The sequence below is a fragment of the Cololabis saira genome, chromosome 10, assembly GCF_033807715.1.
Source record: "Cololabis saira isolate AMF1-May2022 chromosome 10, fColSai1.1, whole genome shotgun sequence".
NCBI classification, from domain to species: domain Eukaryota; kingdom Metazoa; phylum Chordata; class Actinopteri; order Beloniformes; family Belonidae; genus Cololabis; species Cololabis saira.
The window spans coordinates 12,477,876-12,496,910 of NC_084596.1; the positions used below are offsets into that span (position 1 = coordinate 12,477,876).

The window sequence follows — 19,035 nt, forward strand, 5'->3', positions numbered from 1 at the left end:
AGCGGAAATACGTCAAGCCTCCTCAAAACGATACCTCCAAAGTAGCCTGCAACAATTAATTTAGAAAAAATATAGTAATTTACTGGTGTGGAAAATAAGAAATTTACTCTTACTCTTACTTTTACTTAAAGTACATTTAAAAGCATTTACTTTTGGATACTTAAGTACCTTTAAAAGCAAGTACTTTTCTACTCTTACTCTTTTACTACTTTTACTTGTAACGGAGTAAATTTTGACCAGTAGTATTTGTACTCTTACTCAAGTACTGGGGTCGAGTACTCTGTCCACCTCTGCCCCCCACCCTCTGAGGATATTTTGAGGGTGGTCAAGCAGGTGCAAAATCACCTGGACCCCACCGTGACAAAGTTCTGGGAACATGAGCATTATTACAACAAACGTGTTTGACACATAGCCCGAGTATAGCCCCGTAACTAATGACTTCCAGGTATAGCGGGAGAGATTGTGCTTTTCTAGCCTTGAAATGGACCGATCAGCACAGAAACATTTCCTGACATCAGGCAGGAACATTTCTCCTCTATACATATTGTTCACAGATGTTCCGCCGCCCAGTCTGATTCTAAAGTCCAACAGCTGTTAATTGCAAAATCAAGTCATAGACAGTACACTTCAAACACTTGATGTGTATATAATGAAAGAATCCATCGGCAGCTAAGAATAGTCACAAAAAAAAGAGATGTTTGAACACACACACACATATACACACAGGAAGGAAAAAATAACAACGTATGTTTCCAATCTCGATATGATTGAATCCCATGCAGAGTGGATTGAACTTCTTCCACTGGGCGTGGATAAGTGAAGAAACACATTTTGTTTAGGTTTGGGCAAGATTTTAAGGAAGCCCTCAATCAGTAACACTATAAACAGCCCATTCCTGCCGAGGTGTCATGAGAATGGCTGGAACTAAAGCGCAAATGTTGCTACTCTGCTCGTCTTGCACAATATGCGGTTTGATGATTGGACAAGTCGCCTTTTGCCAAATGTCATCCCAGTGAGTGGAAAGCTACTTTTTAAAGAACCCAAGTCTAAACAGGCATTTATGAAAAAGATACAGAAGGACAATGAGAGCTTTTTTTTCCTCAGCGTTTTGTGTCGAAGGCCAACTTTTTTTTTTTTTTTATGTCTGAGAAAGTGGTAAAAAAAAGGTATATCCATCCTGGCTGAGGAAAAAAAATGCACGGTTTAATTTGCAGTTGTGGCCAGATGAGTCGTGGATGTGCAGAGGCAGAAGCTGGTGTTACTCTCACTTTCATTTCAGCTTAGGATGCAAGCTATTCTTCCTCCTAATATGTGTGTCAGTCAAAACACCAACATGATCTCCTATGGAATTAGACTCATGGTCGTCACAGTTTGAGAAACTGAACAAATTGTTAAGGATTACTCATTTGAGCACAGTTGAATGCTGCCCTCATCTGTCAGCGGCTCACAACTGCACCCCAGCATGACTTAAAAACCCTCTCATCAACAGAGCTTTTGTTCAATGTAAAACATTTTATTATTCATTTATTCACTTGTTCTTTTGGAACAAAGTCTTCTCTCAATAATCTGTCACTTCTCGTTCATCCGAGGCTGCCGGATGATTCCCTTCTGGCATGAAACCCCGTGGAGCGGTCGGGGCCGGGCCGCGCGGCTGACGGAGGACGCCCTGCGTCAGATAGTTCCCGGGCCGGGTCATGTCTAGTTTACCTGCAGCAGCGGTGGCGGCACGCTTGCACCTGACTACCCACGGGCTTTCCACGTTACAGTCTCCACCGGAGTAATCTATCCTACTGTCCTGTTTCAGTGTGTGAGGGGGGCACAAACAATGCTTTTCAAAGTATTGTTTCATGGAGTTCTTGAAACATACTTGTGGATAGTACGATCCTCGAGGTTCTTCCAACAACTCCTGAGGGGGAGAAGGTTCTGGCCCGACTTTAACCTTCACAACGTCAAGGGGATGTTCCTGAGGACGTGGGATCTCCCCAGTTTGGCTCCTGCTTTCCTCCTCTGGGGGTTCAGGCTTGATTGAGTTCCGCACCGACTTGAATCCCATTTGTGTCACACGTAAACTTATCCCATCAACCTGCTCCTCCTCCTCCTCCTGCTCCGCCCTCAGGGCGCTGAACGCCTCCCGAGCCCCTTCCAGACTATTAAACTTCACAACGGCACACACGACTCGGCTGAGCTGTTTGTTGCGTTTGGCGTACTGCTGCAGCTCTTTGGGCAGGTCGTCACCAGGGTGCAGGATCCAGACGGACGCCACGCTGCCGTTGTCGCCAAACCTTTGGAGCACCTTGAGTAAAAGGGAATCGTGGCCCTGCGAGGCCACATCTCCCTGGCCCTGGGAGGCCACATCTCCCTGGCCCTGCAAGGCCACATCTCCCTGGCCCTGGGAGGCCATGCCCTCGCCCTGGCCGCCCGGCCTCCTGCAGACACCCCAGATGAGCAGGAACTTGTTGGTCGGGGAGCACTGCAGCCAGCTGGGAAGCGGCTCCTTGCGCCTCACCTTGGTGCAGTCGTCGTTGACCTCCAGGAGGTCCGAGCACTCTGCAGCCATCAGAGTTACCTTCCAGTCGCTGGTCAGGGATTTTATCTGCAGCAAAGAATGGAAAACTTAAACTCGGTTCAAATTGCACTGGGTTGTTTTCATTCAGGTAGAATGTTAACCCTTGTGCCGTCTTTGGGTCAAGGGAGGGTGGAGGGAGAAAAGAAGGAATGAAGGAAAGAAGGAAGTAAGGACGAAAGGAGAAAAGAAGGAAGGAAGTAGGAAAGGGAGTAAGGAAGGAAGAAAAGAAGGAATGAAGGAAAGAAGGAAGTAAGGAAGAAAGGAGAAAAGAAGGAAGGAAGTAGGAAAGGGAGTAAGGAAGGGAGAAAAGATGGAATGAAGGAAAGAAGGAAGTAAGGAAGAAAGGAGAAAAGATGGAAGGAAGGAAAGAAGGAAGTAAGGAAGAAAGGAGAAAAGAAGGAAGGACGTAGGAAAGGGAGTAAGGAAGGGAGAAAAGATGGAAGCGAGGAAAGAATGGGAGAAAAGATGGAAGGGAGAAAGAAAGGAAAGAAGGGAGGGAAGAAGGAAGGAATGGATAAAATAAGGAAAGAAGGAAGGAAAAGCTAAGAAGGCAATAAAGGAACGAATGACAGAAGGGAGGTAGGAAGAAAAGGGAGTAAAGGAGGGTAAAAAAGGATGAAAAGAGGAAAGGAAGAAGGAAGGAGAGAGCATGGCAGGAGGAAAGAAGGATAGAAGAATTGGGTCATTTTGACCCAAAGACAGCACAAGGGTTAAATGGGAGCGTGCACACACAGCAGCATAAAACTTTTACCTTTTTAAAAGAAGTGAGGAGTTTGAGGCTGACGTAGCCCTGCTTGTTCCTCAGCACGTGTTTCAGCAGGAAGCTGTCCTCCGCCAGGTGACTGTCGGAGAACATGTTCTCCAGCTGCGCTCTGGTCTTCAAGCAGAGGGACTCGTGTTCGCCGTCCTCGTGTCCGGGAGGTCGTGCATCATTTCTAGAACACACAACCATGCATCATGGCCGCTCACAAACCAGCTCCGGTATTACACACATGTTTTTAAGATTGCTTGCTGAGGTTGCCAAATCCTTGAAAAATAAATAAGGGACACCTCATCACCTCAACCCAATTGCCTTCACCTTTCCTGGCGTGTTGAATTTTTTTAGCCCCTTTTTTTGTGAGTGAAACGATTTTTGAACTATTTGGCTCGAACTTGAATTGAATTAGATGCATATTTTTGAATGCCATGAACACAAGGAAAACAAATTATCTAGCAATTCACTTTAATACAAAATAACAAAATGAACTGAATAAAATAAGTATCTTTCTTAAACGGAAACCTGTCCTGCTTAACTTAAAATTGTATAAATTAATATAAAACAATAAAAATATTAGTATAAATTTATATAAAACAATATAGGACTGTCTCAGAAAATTTAAATATTGTGATAAAGTCCTTTATTTTCTGTAATGCAATTAAAAAAACAAAAATGTCCTACATTCTGGATTCATTACAAATCAACTGAAATATTGAAAGCCTTTTATTATTTTAATATTGCTGATTATGGTTTACAGTTTAAGATTAAGATTCCTAGAATATTCTAATTTTTTGAGATAGGATATTTGTGTTTTCTTAAACTGTAAGCCATGATCAGCAATATTAAAATAATAAAAGGCTTGCAATATTTCAGTTGATTTGTAATGAATCCAGACTGTATGACATTTTTGCATTACAGAAAATAAAGGACTTTATCACAATATTCAAATTTTCTGAGACAGTCCTGTAGAAAGAAAGCAGAACTAAATTTTGTAATAGTGAAATAACAAAAGTGCAAACAGAAAGTCTGTAGAAAACTTAACATATTTGTGCCTCAAAGGCCATGACTGTAGGTTACAGCTGTAATAAAACAGAGAAAAATAACTTCTGAACTCAACAGCTCAATGCCATTTTCCATTGGTATTTTAGGACTATTTGTTGACTCTCACAGTAATACAGGACAAAGTGCGTCTCTTTTCAGCTCAATACGGGACGCGTACTGTAGTTTATAAATACGGGATGATTCCGTTTTTCAAGGGACAGCTGGCAACCCTAAGTCCTTACCCTTTTTGTTCGCTCATGGTATCAGCAGATACTGAGGTGTTGCAGTTTCAGGGTCTCCAAGTACAGCAAAGGCAGAAGTCTCTGAAAACCAGCTGACATTCGCACGACTACTGGAACGGAGTAAAACAACACACATGGAAACAGCTCGTACAATCACAACCAGTTGCTATGCTGGAATCCAAAACAGCATTTTTATAAAATGCCACAACAGAAAGATTCTGCACAATGCGGGACAATGGGGATCTGTGTTGAAAACCATTGACTCTGCTGTCGAGGATTTTCATGTCGGCGCACTATTAGCCGTCATAAAGTGAATATTATTAGCTGTGAAACTAATCCCAACTCTGCACGGCGGTGATAACAGTTCACCACCATGACAGGTGGGATGTGATGGCGCTCGGCTCCCACGGACCTGAGCAGGCCTGGAAATACAGCTTTACAAGCACTTTGATTGGATAAAAACACCAAATCAAAACCCGTGCACGCGTTTCCACAGCAATCCCATCCTCATCCTCGTTCATGCGACATGGGCAGGTAGTGATTAAGCACCGTGGAGGTGATGGTGAGACTGAACTTCCCACACAGATGAGGACGCGTCGAGAGGCCTGTGAAGTGAACCCACTGAAAAAAAACTAAAATGTAGCTGTGACTATCATTTTCTTTATTCTTTTAAGAGTGAAACACTTAGAAACTAGAATTTATGAGAAAATAGACTGTATGAGTACACTACAATTAGTGGATTTAATCAGGAATGAATGGTGTCTCCATGGCAACACGTTTAACTATATGGAACTGTAGGAAAACAGTGACTCAGTCCTTAACATTCCTCTAATGCCTCTTACCGAAACTGAGACAAGATGCATTTCAGATTCAGACAGAAGGTGGTATTTACGCCGCAGATCACTTTTTTGCTTTATTTTAGTTTGCTTCACGTAGGTATCGTTGGAGAATGCAGAGAGCAAAAGGGCACATAGAGCAAATACATAATACATTTGCTTTCTGTTTGATTCTTATTAGCCTAAGGCACTATATTCTAGCATTACATTCTTCAGCAGAGCTATGCCTTCTCCAAATCTGCCAGAAATGACAAAACAAAAAGAGCAAAAAACCCACACAAACACACAGCTCAGCAGCGGCAGAGTGAGTGGAACTGACTTCTATTTATTCTGTGCAGCCTCGAATTCTCAAAACCTTAACTTAAAATCCTAACCAGGGCAGTTTAATCCTAACCACAGTCATTAATGGCTAAATAATCAGCGACTCAACCACCTGGGATCTTAAAACTTGACCAGGCTGCCTCTAATATCTAAACCCAGGCCGCGCCAGCTCAGTCCTGATCTTTTGCTGCCACGGATCTATGATCCCAACCGTGCAGACTGAGGTCCATACGAGAGCCCTCCAGAACCGGGTGCATCCAGTACTCGAGTTGTAAAAAAAATCAGGGGGGATGGTGGATTTTATCATATGAAGACAGATAATTTGTGCTGATTACAAATAATATAATATATTGCAAATAATAGCACTGACCAAAACACCTGCAGAAATACTGCAGGAATGACATAGCAGCAGTTAAATGCAGCCTTCTGTAAGCTTTAAATATCCACTGGGCTTACATCAAATACATCAAAACACTACAATAAAAAACACTTTTCTGAACTTATCAATATGATTCTGTCCTTCACAGGATAAGTAAAATGGATCACTGCAAAAACTCAAAATCTTAACAAGAATATTTGTCTTATTTCTAGTTAAAATGTCTCATTTTAGTAAAAAAAATCTCATTACACTTAAAACAAGATTCATCACTGGAAAAAACAACAATTTTTACCTGTTTCAAGTAGATTTTCGCTTAAAATAAGTAGAAAAATCTGCCAGTGGAACAAGATTTTTTTGCTTGTAATGAGAAGATAAATCTTGTCCCACTGGCAGATTTTTCTACTTATTTCAAGTGAAAATTTACTTAAAAAAATGTGAAATTTGTCAAATAAGTTATTTTTCTGGTGTTATTTTTCTGGTGATGACTCTAAATGTTGAAATAGCAGTAAAACCACATTCATTGATGAAATGACATAAGGGATGGAAAGGGGGGATGGCAGTTTTACAGGGGGGATGATTTTGACCGTTTTTACTTTGGGGGGGGACGCCATCCTCCCTCATCCCCCCTCAACTCCAGTACAAGGTGCGTCTCTTACCGACTTCTTACACCCATGTGAAGTCTCTCTGAGGCCGTAACGATCGTCAAACTCTTTACACTTGCCTTAATTTGTTATTCTAATCAGAACTTGATTGGATTTAAGCATCAATCTAATGAGAGTAGCTTCCAAAAAGCTCCGTCAGCCTAAACTTCAATCAGCGTGTTGACAGAATTAGCCTAGTCTTAATTTATCTGCTTATCAAGTACAACCCTGAAGTTCAGGAGGGACCCTCGTAAAATCACCATGAACAAAACAGACGATTATGTGGTACTGAGAGCGGTGGTGTGTTGGCACGTGCACTTCCTTTGTGTTTACAGAGAGAAATAAATGTACAAATGAAATATTTGGGCACTTCAATAAACAAAACAGAAAGTCCAGTTCTGGGTTTGAGATGCAAAAAGTCACTCTAACCAGAAATGACTGTTGATTTTCTTTCATGTCGCCATAGTAACAGGAGCAATACATCTAAACATCCCTGTCAGATGTCGACTCTTAAACCATCTTGATGGAGCATGTAAATAAATTGCATCACTATTTGTCTGTGAAGTCCAAACAAGTCAGTAAAGATGAAAACACAAATTCAGCCACTTATAATGTGAAATTACATCACATATTCAAACATCACCATTAAAAACAAGAAAAATCTGAGAGTAGATGTGAGTAAAGAGATGTGAGTAAAGATGATTTAGTTTATTTGGCTAATGATAGCGTATTTTTCAGGGAGTGGGCTGTGGTTTTTGGGGGTCAGCGGCTTTCAGAAAAATTACGAGAGTAGATATCTCCCAGAATTCCTACATAAAAACACATAAAAATGAGCACACTTTAAAAAAGTCAGAAGAAAGCAGTTGTTAGAAGTAAGAATAAACTCTCGGTAGGAGATAAAAGAGACAGTTTCCTGGCATCCCCATGTACCTGTAGGATGTCACGATTAAAGACTTTGCGTTTACATATGGTCGGGGAAAAAGAAAAGAAAAACATCACAAGCCAGGCTTTGTACAAAAACCCAATTATTTAACTTTATTAACATCAATGTTTTTCTTTTGCATCAACAGGTTCTTTTTAAATTCCAGTTCTTTATCAACAAATAGAAAACAGACTGTGTGTACAACAGATTGAACCCCTACAGCACTACGCATTCACAAGGTAAAAATGAACATTTTCTTTTGATTTTTTTTTTCTTTGTAGTTGTTTTTTTGTCTTTTTTTTCCTTTTGCCAGCATTTTCAAGTCCCCCCTTTCCTCCTTTTCCCTTCCTCCCACCTCCACCAGCACCACCTCTACCTTTGCTTTGGCCTCCCGAAACTGGATGCTCCCCTTTCCTGCGGTTCGTGTGCGAGCAGGTAGGTGTGTGCTTGCCGAGTAAAAGAGTCGTCCGTTATGACGGATGGGGCGGGGGAGGGTTGTGCTGTTTCTCCTCGTTCAGACAGATGACCAGCTGTTGAAGTTACTATGGTAGTACAGTAGATACGATGGCGTTTCCATTAATACACAATCTAGAACAGCAGGCTTTCTGCAGTGTCTCTAGGTAGATCAGCAGAAAGAATCCTTTTAATAATATATTTTTGAAGCTGTGCATATATCTATATGTAATCGTACATATATATAATCAGTCATTAATTATATATATATATATATATTTATAGTTTTATTTCTGTATAAAATAATATCAGGTTTATGTCCAAAGGGCTGAGTCTCTGTCCCTCTGGCAGGAATGGTTGATTCTGTACAGGTACTGACGCTGATGGCTCTGCTCCGCAGCCCACGTGAACCACTTCCCCTCGTCTCCGTCGTTTTCCGGTGGGTCCCACTCCAGCAAACCCACCAGGGCTAATAGCAGGCAAGGATATGGGAGGGACTTGAAGAGCCTCTTTATTCAGAGATCCGGAGTTTTATTTTCTGCCGCCTACCCTTTGGGTATAAAAGTCTGTTTTCTTTAGGTTAAATTCTCCGCTGTGGAGTATGAAGGCCTCAATGCCATAGGCTTCTGATGAAAACCAAAACAAAGAATAATAAAAAAAACAAAAAAAAAAAAAAAACCCAACAAAAAGTAAAAAACCAGAATGAATGTGCTTCCAATCATCTGTGCACCTCTGATTTTGTCTCTCGTTAGGTCGTTTACTGGCGTTTCAGCTAGCTACCATGTTAACAAATGGACATCTGTGGCGAGTTTGTGCTCTGAAATCAATTTTTTCCTCAAAAGGTGAATTTCTCTTAAAACTTGGTAACGGCAAGTGAAAAAGGCAATTTTGCGTTATTGAACTGACTATGACCAGAAAACAACTTTTATAACAACATAAAATGAATAAAAAAATATCATATGACAAAAGAAATCTGACAGCAGCTCAGAGAACAGTGGTCCTCCAGTATTAGTATCTAGGAACATGTTAAAAATACATGTTCTGTGTGCTAAAGTACCCTAAAAATGATTATGAAATAATGCACGCCCAAGGCTGCCTGGGCGGTTTAAGACAGAAGAAATGTCTGATATTACAATGATTATTAAAAGCAACATGAAAAGTATACTAAACAATAAAATTTGACATAATGAATCATAATAGTGACAATAAAATTAACAAAAAAAAAGAGGAGAAAACAGAGATAATGCTCTCTTAGTGCTACCAGTAGCCTTTGACAGTCAGGGAAGTTAAGTTTCGACGGAGCAGAGAGGCGAGCGGCGAGCGGCGCCGGTCTGCGCTGTCGGATCTGTACAAGAGTTTTCATGTTCGTCATCGTCACTGCAATGTTTCTGCGATTCTCTTTAAAGCAAAAAATCTCAGGTGGTTGGTTAACTTGGGTATATCTCTGTGATTGGTTAAACCTTCGATGGGTTTGAAAGCTTGTCCCTTTGTGTCCTCTCCTCCGGTAGCTGCGAGGAGGTCAGGTTTTTAGGGGGTCAAGTGAGCGGATGGTGATTGATGCGGGACACTTGGCACACTCCTGAGAGGTCTGACCGATGAAGCTGCTCGATGGGAGAGGTTACGTTGCATAGTGGTCAAAGCTCCCCAGGTACTCCAGCGCGGCGCGGTAGCACAGCTGATACTGGTCCTGAAGAGAAGAGGAAGGAAGGCCGTGAGACATTATTCATCCCCAATGACTCCTCTGTACTTAATCTCAGAGGAACTGATATGGCTTGTTATCTCCAGTAAAGAAGAAGTGTGAAATTACTTCATTAAAGAAAAAAAAAACTGTTTATCCAAAGTGACTCTTCTGCATTACTTAGCATAAGATGTAGTACTTAGGATTATTTGAACTCAAAAGCAGTACTGAAAGTCACGGCAGTTTCCGTTTCTAACTTTTCTCTTAAGACTTTAAATTTCTCTAAAGTCATTTAAATTCCCTCCAGTCTGCCTTTTTTATGCTTTACATGTTATATAATGTATTTATCACTTATTTATTTGAGGGAAATCTGAATAGCTGCGATAGCACCAGATGGGTTTGTTGTGGGATTTCTGACGTACTTCTAAAGCCCACATTAAAGACGGATTTGTGGCTAAGTCTTTGTTTTTGAGGAGCCCCTCCTCACAGAGCACGCTTCACACGTCAAGCGCTGCAGCCATGTGACATGTTGACATTCAAAAAGGCATCAGAGTCTGAAAGCCGCGCCGTGCTCACCTCGGTCTGCACCATGGCGGGCCGCTGGGTGCGGAGCGTCTTCACGGTCTGGAAGAGGTCGACCACGCCTTCGTACCGCATCCTCTCCAGCACGATGCTGAGGGTGATGAAGACTCCAGTCCGGCCTACGCCGGCACTGAGGAACAAACACACACATATAGAATTAAAATGACGTCCACTGTAAGATACGCCCCAATAATAAATAATAATAATAATAATAATAATTTCAATTTATATAGCGCTTTTAACCTGAAACGACAGATCTCAGAGCGCTTTACAAAGAAGACTAAAAACAAGACTAAGAAACTAAGACAAAACCTAGCTACTAAGTAAGATAAAACGTTGTGGGCAGCAAAAAGATAAAAATTTTTTTTTTTAAATATTTGAATAAAAGGGGTCAAGGGAAGAGTTCAGGGGAAAGCCTGCTTATAGAAGAGTGTTTTAAGGCCCAGGCTCTCGTCTCTATCTCCTACTTTCATCTGGGACTCAGGTCGGCATTTGTCATCATCTGGATCCAAGTTTGCATTTTGCAAAAACTGTTTTAATCAAAATATCCTCCCCTTGTTAAGTTAACTCCATGATGCAGGATGTCGTATTTGATACATGAATTTCATGAACATCTGCCCCATTCTCATACTAAAAAAAAGTTTCATACAATAAAATCATTTTGGAAAAACCAAATGAATAAATTAAAGTGTTTTCATTAGAAACTTAGACAAAATTTGAGTTGTTTTTAATTACAATATGTGAGAAACACTTAATAATAAATAATAATAATAATAATAATAATAATAATAATAATAATAATAATAATAATAATAATAATAATAATAATAATAATAAATAGGATTTTCTGTGCATTATTTCACATTATTACATTATTTCACATTATTTCGGGCATTAAAATACTAGTTTTCAAATATGGGAGCCTAAATAACCCTTTCAGTGTTTCTTTCTAACTATTACAAATATTGTGGCCATTATTCAAAAAGGAGAAATTTTCTCCCACTTTTAAAATGTGAGCATACTATATTTGAATAGTATATATTTCTTTCAAGGTGCTGCTAAAAAACAAAAAGAAAGAACAAAATACTCATTAATATTCCATTACATTTTTCATTTATGCAAATCAGCACATATTCAATCAGTTAAAGCCTTGTTTGCATAATTAAACCCAAGTCTTTGCAATTAAAAAGATATCATAATCTAAGTAATTAACTGAGGAAGTTTGGTGGGGTTATCTATTGGTTGTAATTTTACTCAATTCACCAGTAGTGGTCTGAGTTAAAAAGCCCCATTCTCCCGTAAATGAGTCTCAGTGTTCACGTCCACGTAAGCGTTGCTCTTTACCTGCAATGTACAGTGATTGGTCCGTCCTGTCCGAACTGCTCCTTCGTTTTGTGCACTTGTCCAATGAAATCAATGAATCCCTCTCCGGTTTTTGGCACTCCTTGCTCAGGCCAGTCGGTGAACTGGAACTGGCGGATTGTTCTGGATTGTCCATCCTGAGGGGCGGCAGATAAAGGCTTTAAAAACAAACACTAAAAGCGGCCCGAGTCTATGACCCGATAACTCTCTGCAGTACTTTGTGCTCCCCAGATTTCTCTCTGCTCTGCATTCACGGTGAACAAGGACCACCGCGCCGAGGCTCTCGGGTCGAGGTCTATGAGTGCAAATAACTGCTGCTTGTCACTGCGGTCTTTTAATCGTCTCATTTCCACCCGGGACGCGATATGAATAAACTTACAACCTGGACTGAAGTCTAAACCAGCGGGGCTGCAGCACTAAACACACTAGTACACCCCCCACCGGTCGTATGTTTTACATTTATTCTCCCAGAGTGGTCCGATGAGAGTCTTTTCATCCCCCTTTCTATTTAGGGCGCCCCGTGTGCCAGGCCCGGTTCTACGAGGGTGCATAAGCATGCATTGCACCCTTAGTTTATGTGTTTGCATGCTCAGTTGAAAAGACGAGAAAAAAAAAAAAAAAATCTTACCAGGAATATTTGTCTTATTTCTAGTTAAAATGTCTCATTTCTAGTCAATAAATCTTATTACACTTAAAACAAGAGTAATTACCAGAAAAATAACTTGTTATTTGACAATTTTCACCTGTTTCAAGTCAATTTTCACTTGAAATAAGTAGAAGAATCTGCCAGTGGAACAAGATTTATCTTCTTATTACAAGCAAAAAAATCTTGTTCCACTGGCAGATTTTTCTATTTATTTTAAGTGAAAATCTACTTGAAACAGGTGTAAATTGTTGTTTTTTCCAGTGATGAATCTTGTTTTAAGTGTAATAAGATTTTTTTAGACTAAAAATTAGCCATTTTCACTAGAAATAAGACAAATATTCTTGTTAAGATTTTGAATTTTTGCAGTGTAGATTATCTGATGGGTGAGGTAGCCCAGACTAAATGTAGCATTTTCTTTGTTCTGCAGCAATATTGCTGCAATAAAGCATTTGAAATACACTTTAAATATTCTTGTTTTACTAGTATCATTCCGCTTGAAATAATGGGAAAATGCATAATTTAGTGTTGAATAACGTGCCAGGCATGTGCACCCCCTCTGATCTGAGATGCAGCCCTAGTCATCATTTTCTAGAACCGGCCCTGCCGTGTGCACAAGACCATCAAACCATGTTCACAAAGCAAAGATATGCATTTAGCCGAATATTCCGAGCCACAAACGGCAGAGAAACATGTACACAGAGAAACGCGGAGACGTAAAGAACGAGTGGTCGTGGGATTAGAGTGCTGCTGCGGTTTGTGTGCCTTCAAATGACGCTCAAGTGTATTTTTAGCTCATTGAAACTACTGCATCACAGGGAGTTCCAGTTGTGGCCCCTCAGGGATTGAAGGCTATGCTTTTCATGTATTTTCACGGCAAATCTTGAAACACGCATCCACAGGCAACACAAACACACACACACACGACCCATACAGCGAGCATACTGTTTCTAAATCCGTGTGAAGGTGTTTGATGGCGCGTTCATCTGACGCTAGCCTGCCGGGGAAAAAAAATAACACGTGAGACGCTCTGATCACCTCTGCTGCAAAAGTAGGAAACAGTCTCCGCACCTAAGCGCCGCTCTCTTTTATTTGCATGAACGCCTAAAATAAATACAACGTGGAATAATCGCATTTGCGTTAATTGCAATCAATTTGCAACCCTTCCGGGGAGACAAAAGGGGCGTCGCGGAGAGAGAGAGAAAGAGAGGCAAAGTAGCAGGAGGACAGACAGGTTTTCAGATGCACAGTGAACCAACGTACCCTGGCATCTGTGACTTTAAACTCTCTGAGAATGTACTGAGGCATGCTGTATTCAGCCATCGGATCCACCACAAAGTACTGGTACCTGGCTGAACGCTCTGCTGGCCAGTACTGATGGCACTTCTCCTGCAGAGGAAATGGAAAACAGACATTTTCAGTGGAATCGTTTTACAAACACATTCAGAGAGAGATAAAGAGAGAGAGAAAAGAGAGACATTTACACACAGTAGTGCCTAGATTTAGTTTGGATTACTGTACATTGTTAATCATTTCTGAATCATGATATTGTCTCATGGCACTCCAGCAGACTAATCTGTGGAAATACTTTCTGATTTACCTGGGGGAACTAAATATTTACACAATTTGTGTCCTCAACATGATTTGCAGCAACTGATGGTTGTCGGTGTCCGCAACATCATCACCAAAAACAGCTCAGACTGAGATGTTACGATGCTAAAATGAATGCCCTGCATTCTCCCTCAAAGGAGCAATTTGAAATATTAGGAGATGTGAATATTCTCTTCAGGAATGTTAGACAAGATGATCAATGCTGCTCTCGTATGCCAGTAACTAAGGCCCCGTTTACACATAGCCGGGTATTTACAAAAACGGATATTTCCCCCTCTACGTTTTGAAAAATTCCATCGTTTACACAAGATCGTTTTCAAAATCTCTTTGTTTACACGAATCCGCTGTTAACGTCATGCCAGCCAATCAGAATCCTGGAAAAAATATCAACAAATGACACGTGTAACTTCCAGTTAAGGCTGATTTATGGTTCCGCGTTACACCAACGCAGAGCCTACGCCGTAGGGTACGCGGCACCGTACGGCGCGCATCGCTGCGTACCCTACGCCGTAGGCTCTGCGTCGATTTAACGCGGGACCATAATTCAGGCTTTACTTCCAAGACGGAACGAAAGTCTTTCGTTTGGAGTGACAGAGAAGTGGAGTTACTTTTAAGTGTGACTTTAGAATATAAAACAGGTAAAATACAAGAAAATATTGACGGTGGCCAAACTAATTGTAAACACAGGTCGCACACATGACGCTGGTGACGTTTCTGTTGCATAATGTGACGTTCTGAATCCTAAATCTCCGTTTTCCTCTGTTTAGACGCAAACGTGAAAACAGAGTTTTTGAAAACCTCCACTTTGGCCGGAGTTTTCAGAAATTATCGTTTTTGGTGACTTTGAGCTCCGTTTTCGTGTAAACGAACGGCCAAAACGCATGAAAACGCCTCCGTTTTTGCTCCGTGTAAACGGGGCCTAAGAATCTCGATCCAGCTCTTGATTGTTTTAGCAAGTTTTGGCAAGAATTTGCCCGTTGAATGTGACATTAGACACCTTAAAAAGAAAAGAACTTGCAGGTTCAAGAGATTACACTTAAATGACCTGTTGTGACATAAAGTATGTGTGATTTTAACCTTAAGCAACCTTAACCTTTAACATAATGGCCAAATCAGCAGTCCCCAATAAAAGCTGAAGGTGTAACCTCTCATATTGACATTATTTTATATTTGTACTTTCTTCAGAAGCTTAAAAAACTAAATCTTTCGGCGGTTAGCCTTAGATTTCCCAGAAGACCCTTTGGTTTTAGAAGGCTATTTCAAGCAAGGTCTGAGGTCTGAATGGGTTAAATAAAGTGTAATGTATTCTTCCAGCCCGGGAATCACTGTTTGCTTGGAATGCTACCAACTATTGACAAACATGACATAGCAGCGGCCAGGTTGCATTCACACCGCGGTGAAAAGGAGCGAAACGTTCAGCTGCGGTTATTATTTGGCTTGGGAATGAATTAATATTTGAGCAGCGCGCTGCGGCAGCTTAGCTGAAGCGAGTCCGTGTATAAAGATTATTATCGGGCCCTGAAATGGTGCGGCGGCCGTACAGATGCAGTATGTATTGTGTTCGGCGTGTGTTTGTGCATTACCCGGCCCATCTCTCGTAGCTTGGTGAGCATGACGACGATGGTGGAGTTGTGCTCCCACAGCATCCTCCAGAAGTCCTCAGTGGTCTCGGCCAGGGGTCCTTGTGTGGCCAGGTACGCTTTCTGCTGTCTAAAAGGTACAAAAACACACGGGGCAGAAATAAATATGGGATCATCATCATCTTTAGGGCACTTTAACAATGACTGCGTTTAAATGCATCAATAACCCTTTTAAAACCCGAATATTGGCAATAACCTGAATTTGCACGACCATGTAAACACCAATAACCTCTTTGAATAACCCGAATTTGCTCCTGACCCCTGGGTTATTCCTTTTAAAACCCGAATATTCTGTCATGTAAACGCCAAACAGAATATCCCCATCAAACGGAACATTAATTTGTTTTCTGCGCATGCTCTGTTTGCAAGGAATCCTGGTCTTTTGAGTCCAGGAAGTTCTTCTAAACACGGAGAAACACAAGACCACGCCAAACTTTTGGAGTGAGGAGGAGACTAATCACTTTATAAATGTAATGAAGGATATGAACATTTTGTCATTTGTAGACGGTAGAAAGTACAGGGATAGCGAGATTTACAAGAAGGTGAGCGAAAAGTTACACGAAGCAGCATTTGTTTTGAATTTGGATACAGGAAGAAGAAGCGGAAATGACGGGAATTGCGTCATCACGTTCTCCGCGCGTCGCTGGTTTGATCCAGATATCCCGAATGATTAATTACCATGTATACAGGGATAACCCTGTTAGCTCACGCATGTAAACGGAATATTCTGAATGTTTCAGTAACCAGAATATTAGCTATAACCCGAATTTTGACTGCATGTAAACGTAGTCAATGAGAGTTAAGAAGTGAATCTGTAGGTTTATTTTGTATCTTTTGTTTCAGAAAACCTGTTCAATCTAGAAGACTCTTGTTATCATTCTTGTACATTTAAATACAGTGGCTTGAATTTGAAACCAGACTTTGCTGGACTGAAATGATGCGGTTCAGAAGGAACGTATCTGTACTTCTGCTTGAGGAAAATAACACCTTTGGTGAACAATAATGCGAAGTGACCCAATCTGCAGTTAGATCTCATAAACCATGCTGCTCAAAAGCCTTTAGGTGCGTACGTGTGGCCCTGTGTCGTTGCACCTGCTGTAAAGGCAAAACACAAGACAATGACAAAAAAGACATTTTCCTGCAGACGTATTGTTCGTAGTAAATTATTAATGGGAACTATCTTCAAGCTTGGGCATTTCATGTCTCTATAGATCCTCTCCTTCTCCCTCCCTCCTCTCTGCAACCCAATACAGAATTAGACGGAGAGAGCACTTGATATGCTTACAAAACCAGAGATGAGCTCATCCACTGATGTGCTGGAGCTGTGCTAGTGTCCTACGTGACTTTGGTCCAGCTTAGCAGTTCTGTTGTGGAGCAGCAGGTGGCAGCAGTGTGCTGCTCAACACACAAGGAGCTGAGTAATCCTACACACACGCATGTATCACTGCAGTCACACACACACTCACATGTTTGCAGCACATGAGCACTTGCATCCAGGTGCAGGCGTTTATGCAGCAGCGGTTGTGGATGTATATTCAGATGTTGCTGCTACTCCGTCTCACACACCGAGGCACGGGCTTAGCAACTAATGAAGGCGCTACAGGCGACGCACTAATGTGGAACTGGGAGATTAGAATATGCTCAGGGCCTCACTCGTACAGCCGCGGAAAACAACAGATTGGTGGAGAAGCGAGCAAATGACATACAAGGAGGGGAAAGCAAGTCAAATTAAAAAAAGACGAGAAGGAGAACAGAGAAAAAAAGCTCAACTACAGAGCCCAGATTCCACTAAAGCACAGAGGATGTGAAGAGGAGATGAAAAGAGCGGGCATTGCCCTTTTGCAGCTGGCCGTCTCAGTGCGACGAGAACAAGAGGAGAGGAGGGAAAATAACCGAGGAGAGGGAAGGAAAGAAAGCAGGAAAGGGGAATTTACCAGCAGAAGAGGAAGAGGAGATGGAAAGGAAAACAGTGCAGGGGATGAATGCTTAAATGGACACTGATGGGTCGGACTCGTTTGACCTCCTTATGAAATGTCCCCTAAACCAAAATAAAAACAGTTCCAACCGTATAAAACAACGGCGACTTCTCTGCAAGCAGTGTCACGACAAGCTCGCTGCCAAACAACACAAAGCGCTCTCCGCCTCATCCCACATGACTGCAGTGCTGGAGGACATGGTGTTTCATTTCAACCTCATTACAATGCTAAAACTCCAGCCTGCATCGGAGCATATCCAGGGCTCGCGCCCCTGATAGCATAGCTGGAATCAATGATTCGCCTCTCATTAGCTTAGCATATTATTGGCTTTTCTTGAAGGCACTGGGGTGAAGGGCACTGGAGGCCCCTGTTTAGTTTTTATTTATGCCCGCGTTTTAAAAGCGGCTTAATTACACAGTGCCGCTGGTGAACACAACGGGTCCCAACCCGGATGTCTGTCTCTGCCATGATGTTTGGGAGGAAAATGAGGATTGAGAGTGAGAGACGAGGGCGGAGGGAGGGGTAGATAGAAGCGAGAAGACGGAGGCAGGCTGGGGAAGAGTGGAGAGGGAAAGAAGAAAAGATAAATAAAAGGAAAAAAAACCTGGCATGGGGAGTTGGGCTGTTAGAAAACACACTTCATTACATTACTCTCTTGCAGCAATTACGCTATTTACACAGCGACAATGGAGGGTGGGCCTCGGCGGAGCACCTTCTCATTAATAACGGGGCTGAACGGGTGGAGGTGTCGTCTCCGTCACGGCCTAATGTGAAGCAGAACCCCGTATGGACCCAATGGTATTTCACGCTCACTAAATCCATCTCTTCGCTTAAAGCGCAGAAAGAGTCAGCTCTGTCTGTCGCTCCTCACACTTATATAGATATAAAACAGAGAGCTGCCTTTTCATCTTCTTCCCTCTAGGAAGCAATTTGGACTGGGAGAGAGCACGCAGGGACATGCAGCGGCCTCAATATAACGGCAGCGGTGGCTCAGTGAACAGGAGCCACATCCGCAGACCAGGGAGTCATTTCTGCAACTGGATACTGCCCACTGTGGACTAATCTGCAGTCCCCTCCCAAGCAGTTCTGCCGAGTCCTGCGTGAAGGCCGCCTGCGTTTTTAAAACCTGTGATTATTTCTGATGCCGGAGAGCAGCAGCAGAGCTGTGATTGTCTGCATGTTGAGAGCAAGGCAGTCCCAGATGTTTTGGATTTACACTCTGGGACATCATATCCTACATTAATCAGTGACTACGTTTACATGCAGTCAAAATTCAGGTTATTGCTAATATTCCAGTTACTGAAACATTCGGAATATTCCGTTTACATGCGTGAGCAAACAGGGTTATCCCTGTATACATGGTAATTAATCATTCGGGATATCTG

General features: G+C 41.8%; 2 protein-coding genes across 2 annotated transcripts in view; both read right to left on the reverse strand.

Annotated features, from left to right (window-relative positions):
- Nucleotides 1-1,558: 1,558 nt before the first annotated feature.
- On the reverse strand, nt 1,559-4,623 carry LOC133452191 (la-related protein 6-like). Its single transcript, XM_061731412.1, has 4 exons — nt 4,607-4,623; nt 3,318-3,501; nt 2,435-2,593; nt 1,559-2,341 (listed from the first exon to the last, which is right to left on the reverse strand). Exons 1-4 carry the CDS (start codon nt 4,621-4,623, stop codon nt 1,559-1,561), a joined length of 1,143 nt encoding a protein of 380 aa, XP_061587396.1.
- Nucleotides 4,624-7,791: 3,168 nt separating this feature from the next.
- Nucleotides 7,792-19,035, reverse strand: part of LOC133452432 (receptor-type tyrosine-protein phosphatase F) — a 199,390-nt gene continuing 188,146 nt past the window's right edge. Inside the window, exons 28-32 of the mRNA XM_061731732.1 lie at nt 15,618-15,744; nt 13,687-13,812; nt 11,763-11,917; nt 10,413-10,548; nt 7,792-9,845 (exon numbers count right to left, since the gene is read on the reverse strand). Coding sequence (XP_061587716.1) covers nt 9,777-9,845; nt 10,413-10,548; nt 11,763-11,917; nt 13,687-13,812; nt 15,618-15,744 — 613 coding nt within the window. The 3' untranslated portion in view covers nt 7,792-9,776. The remainder of the gene's footprint in view (nt 9,846-10,412; nt 10,549-11,762; nt 11,918-13,686; nt 13,813-15,617; nt 15,745-19,035) is intronic.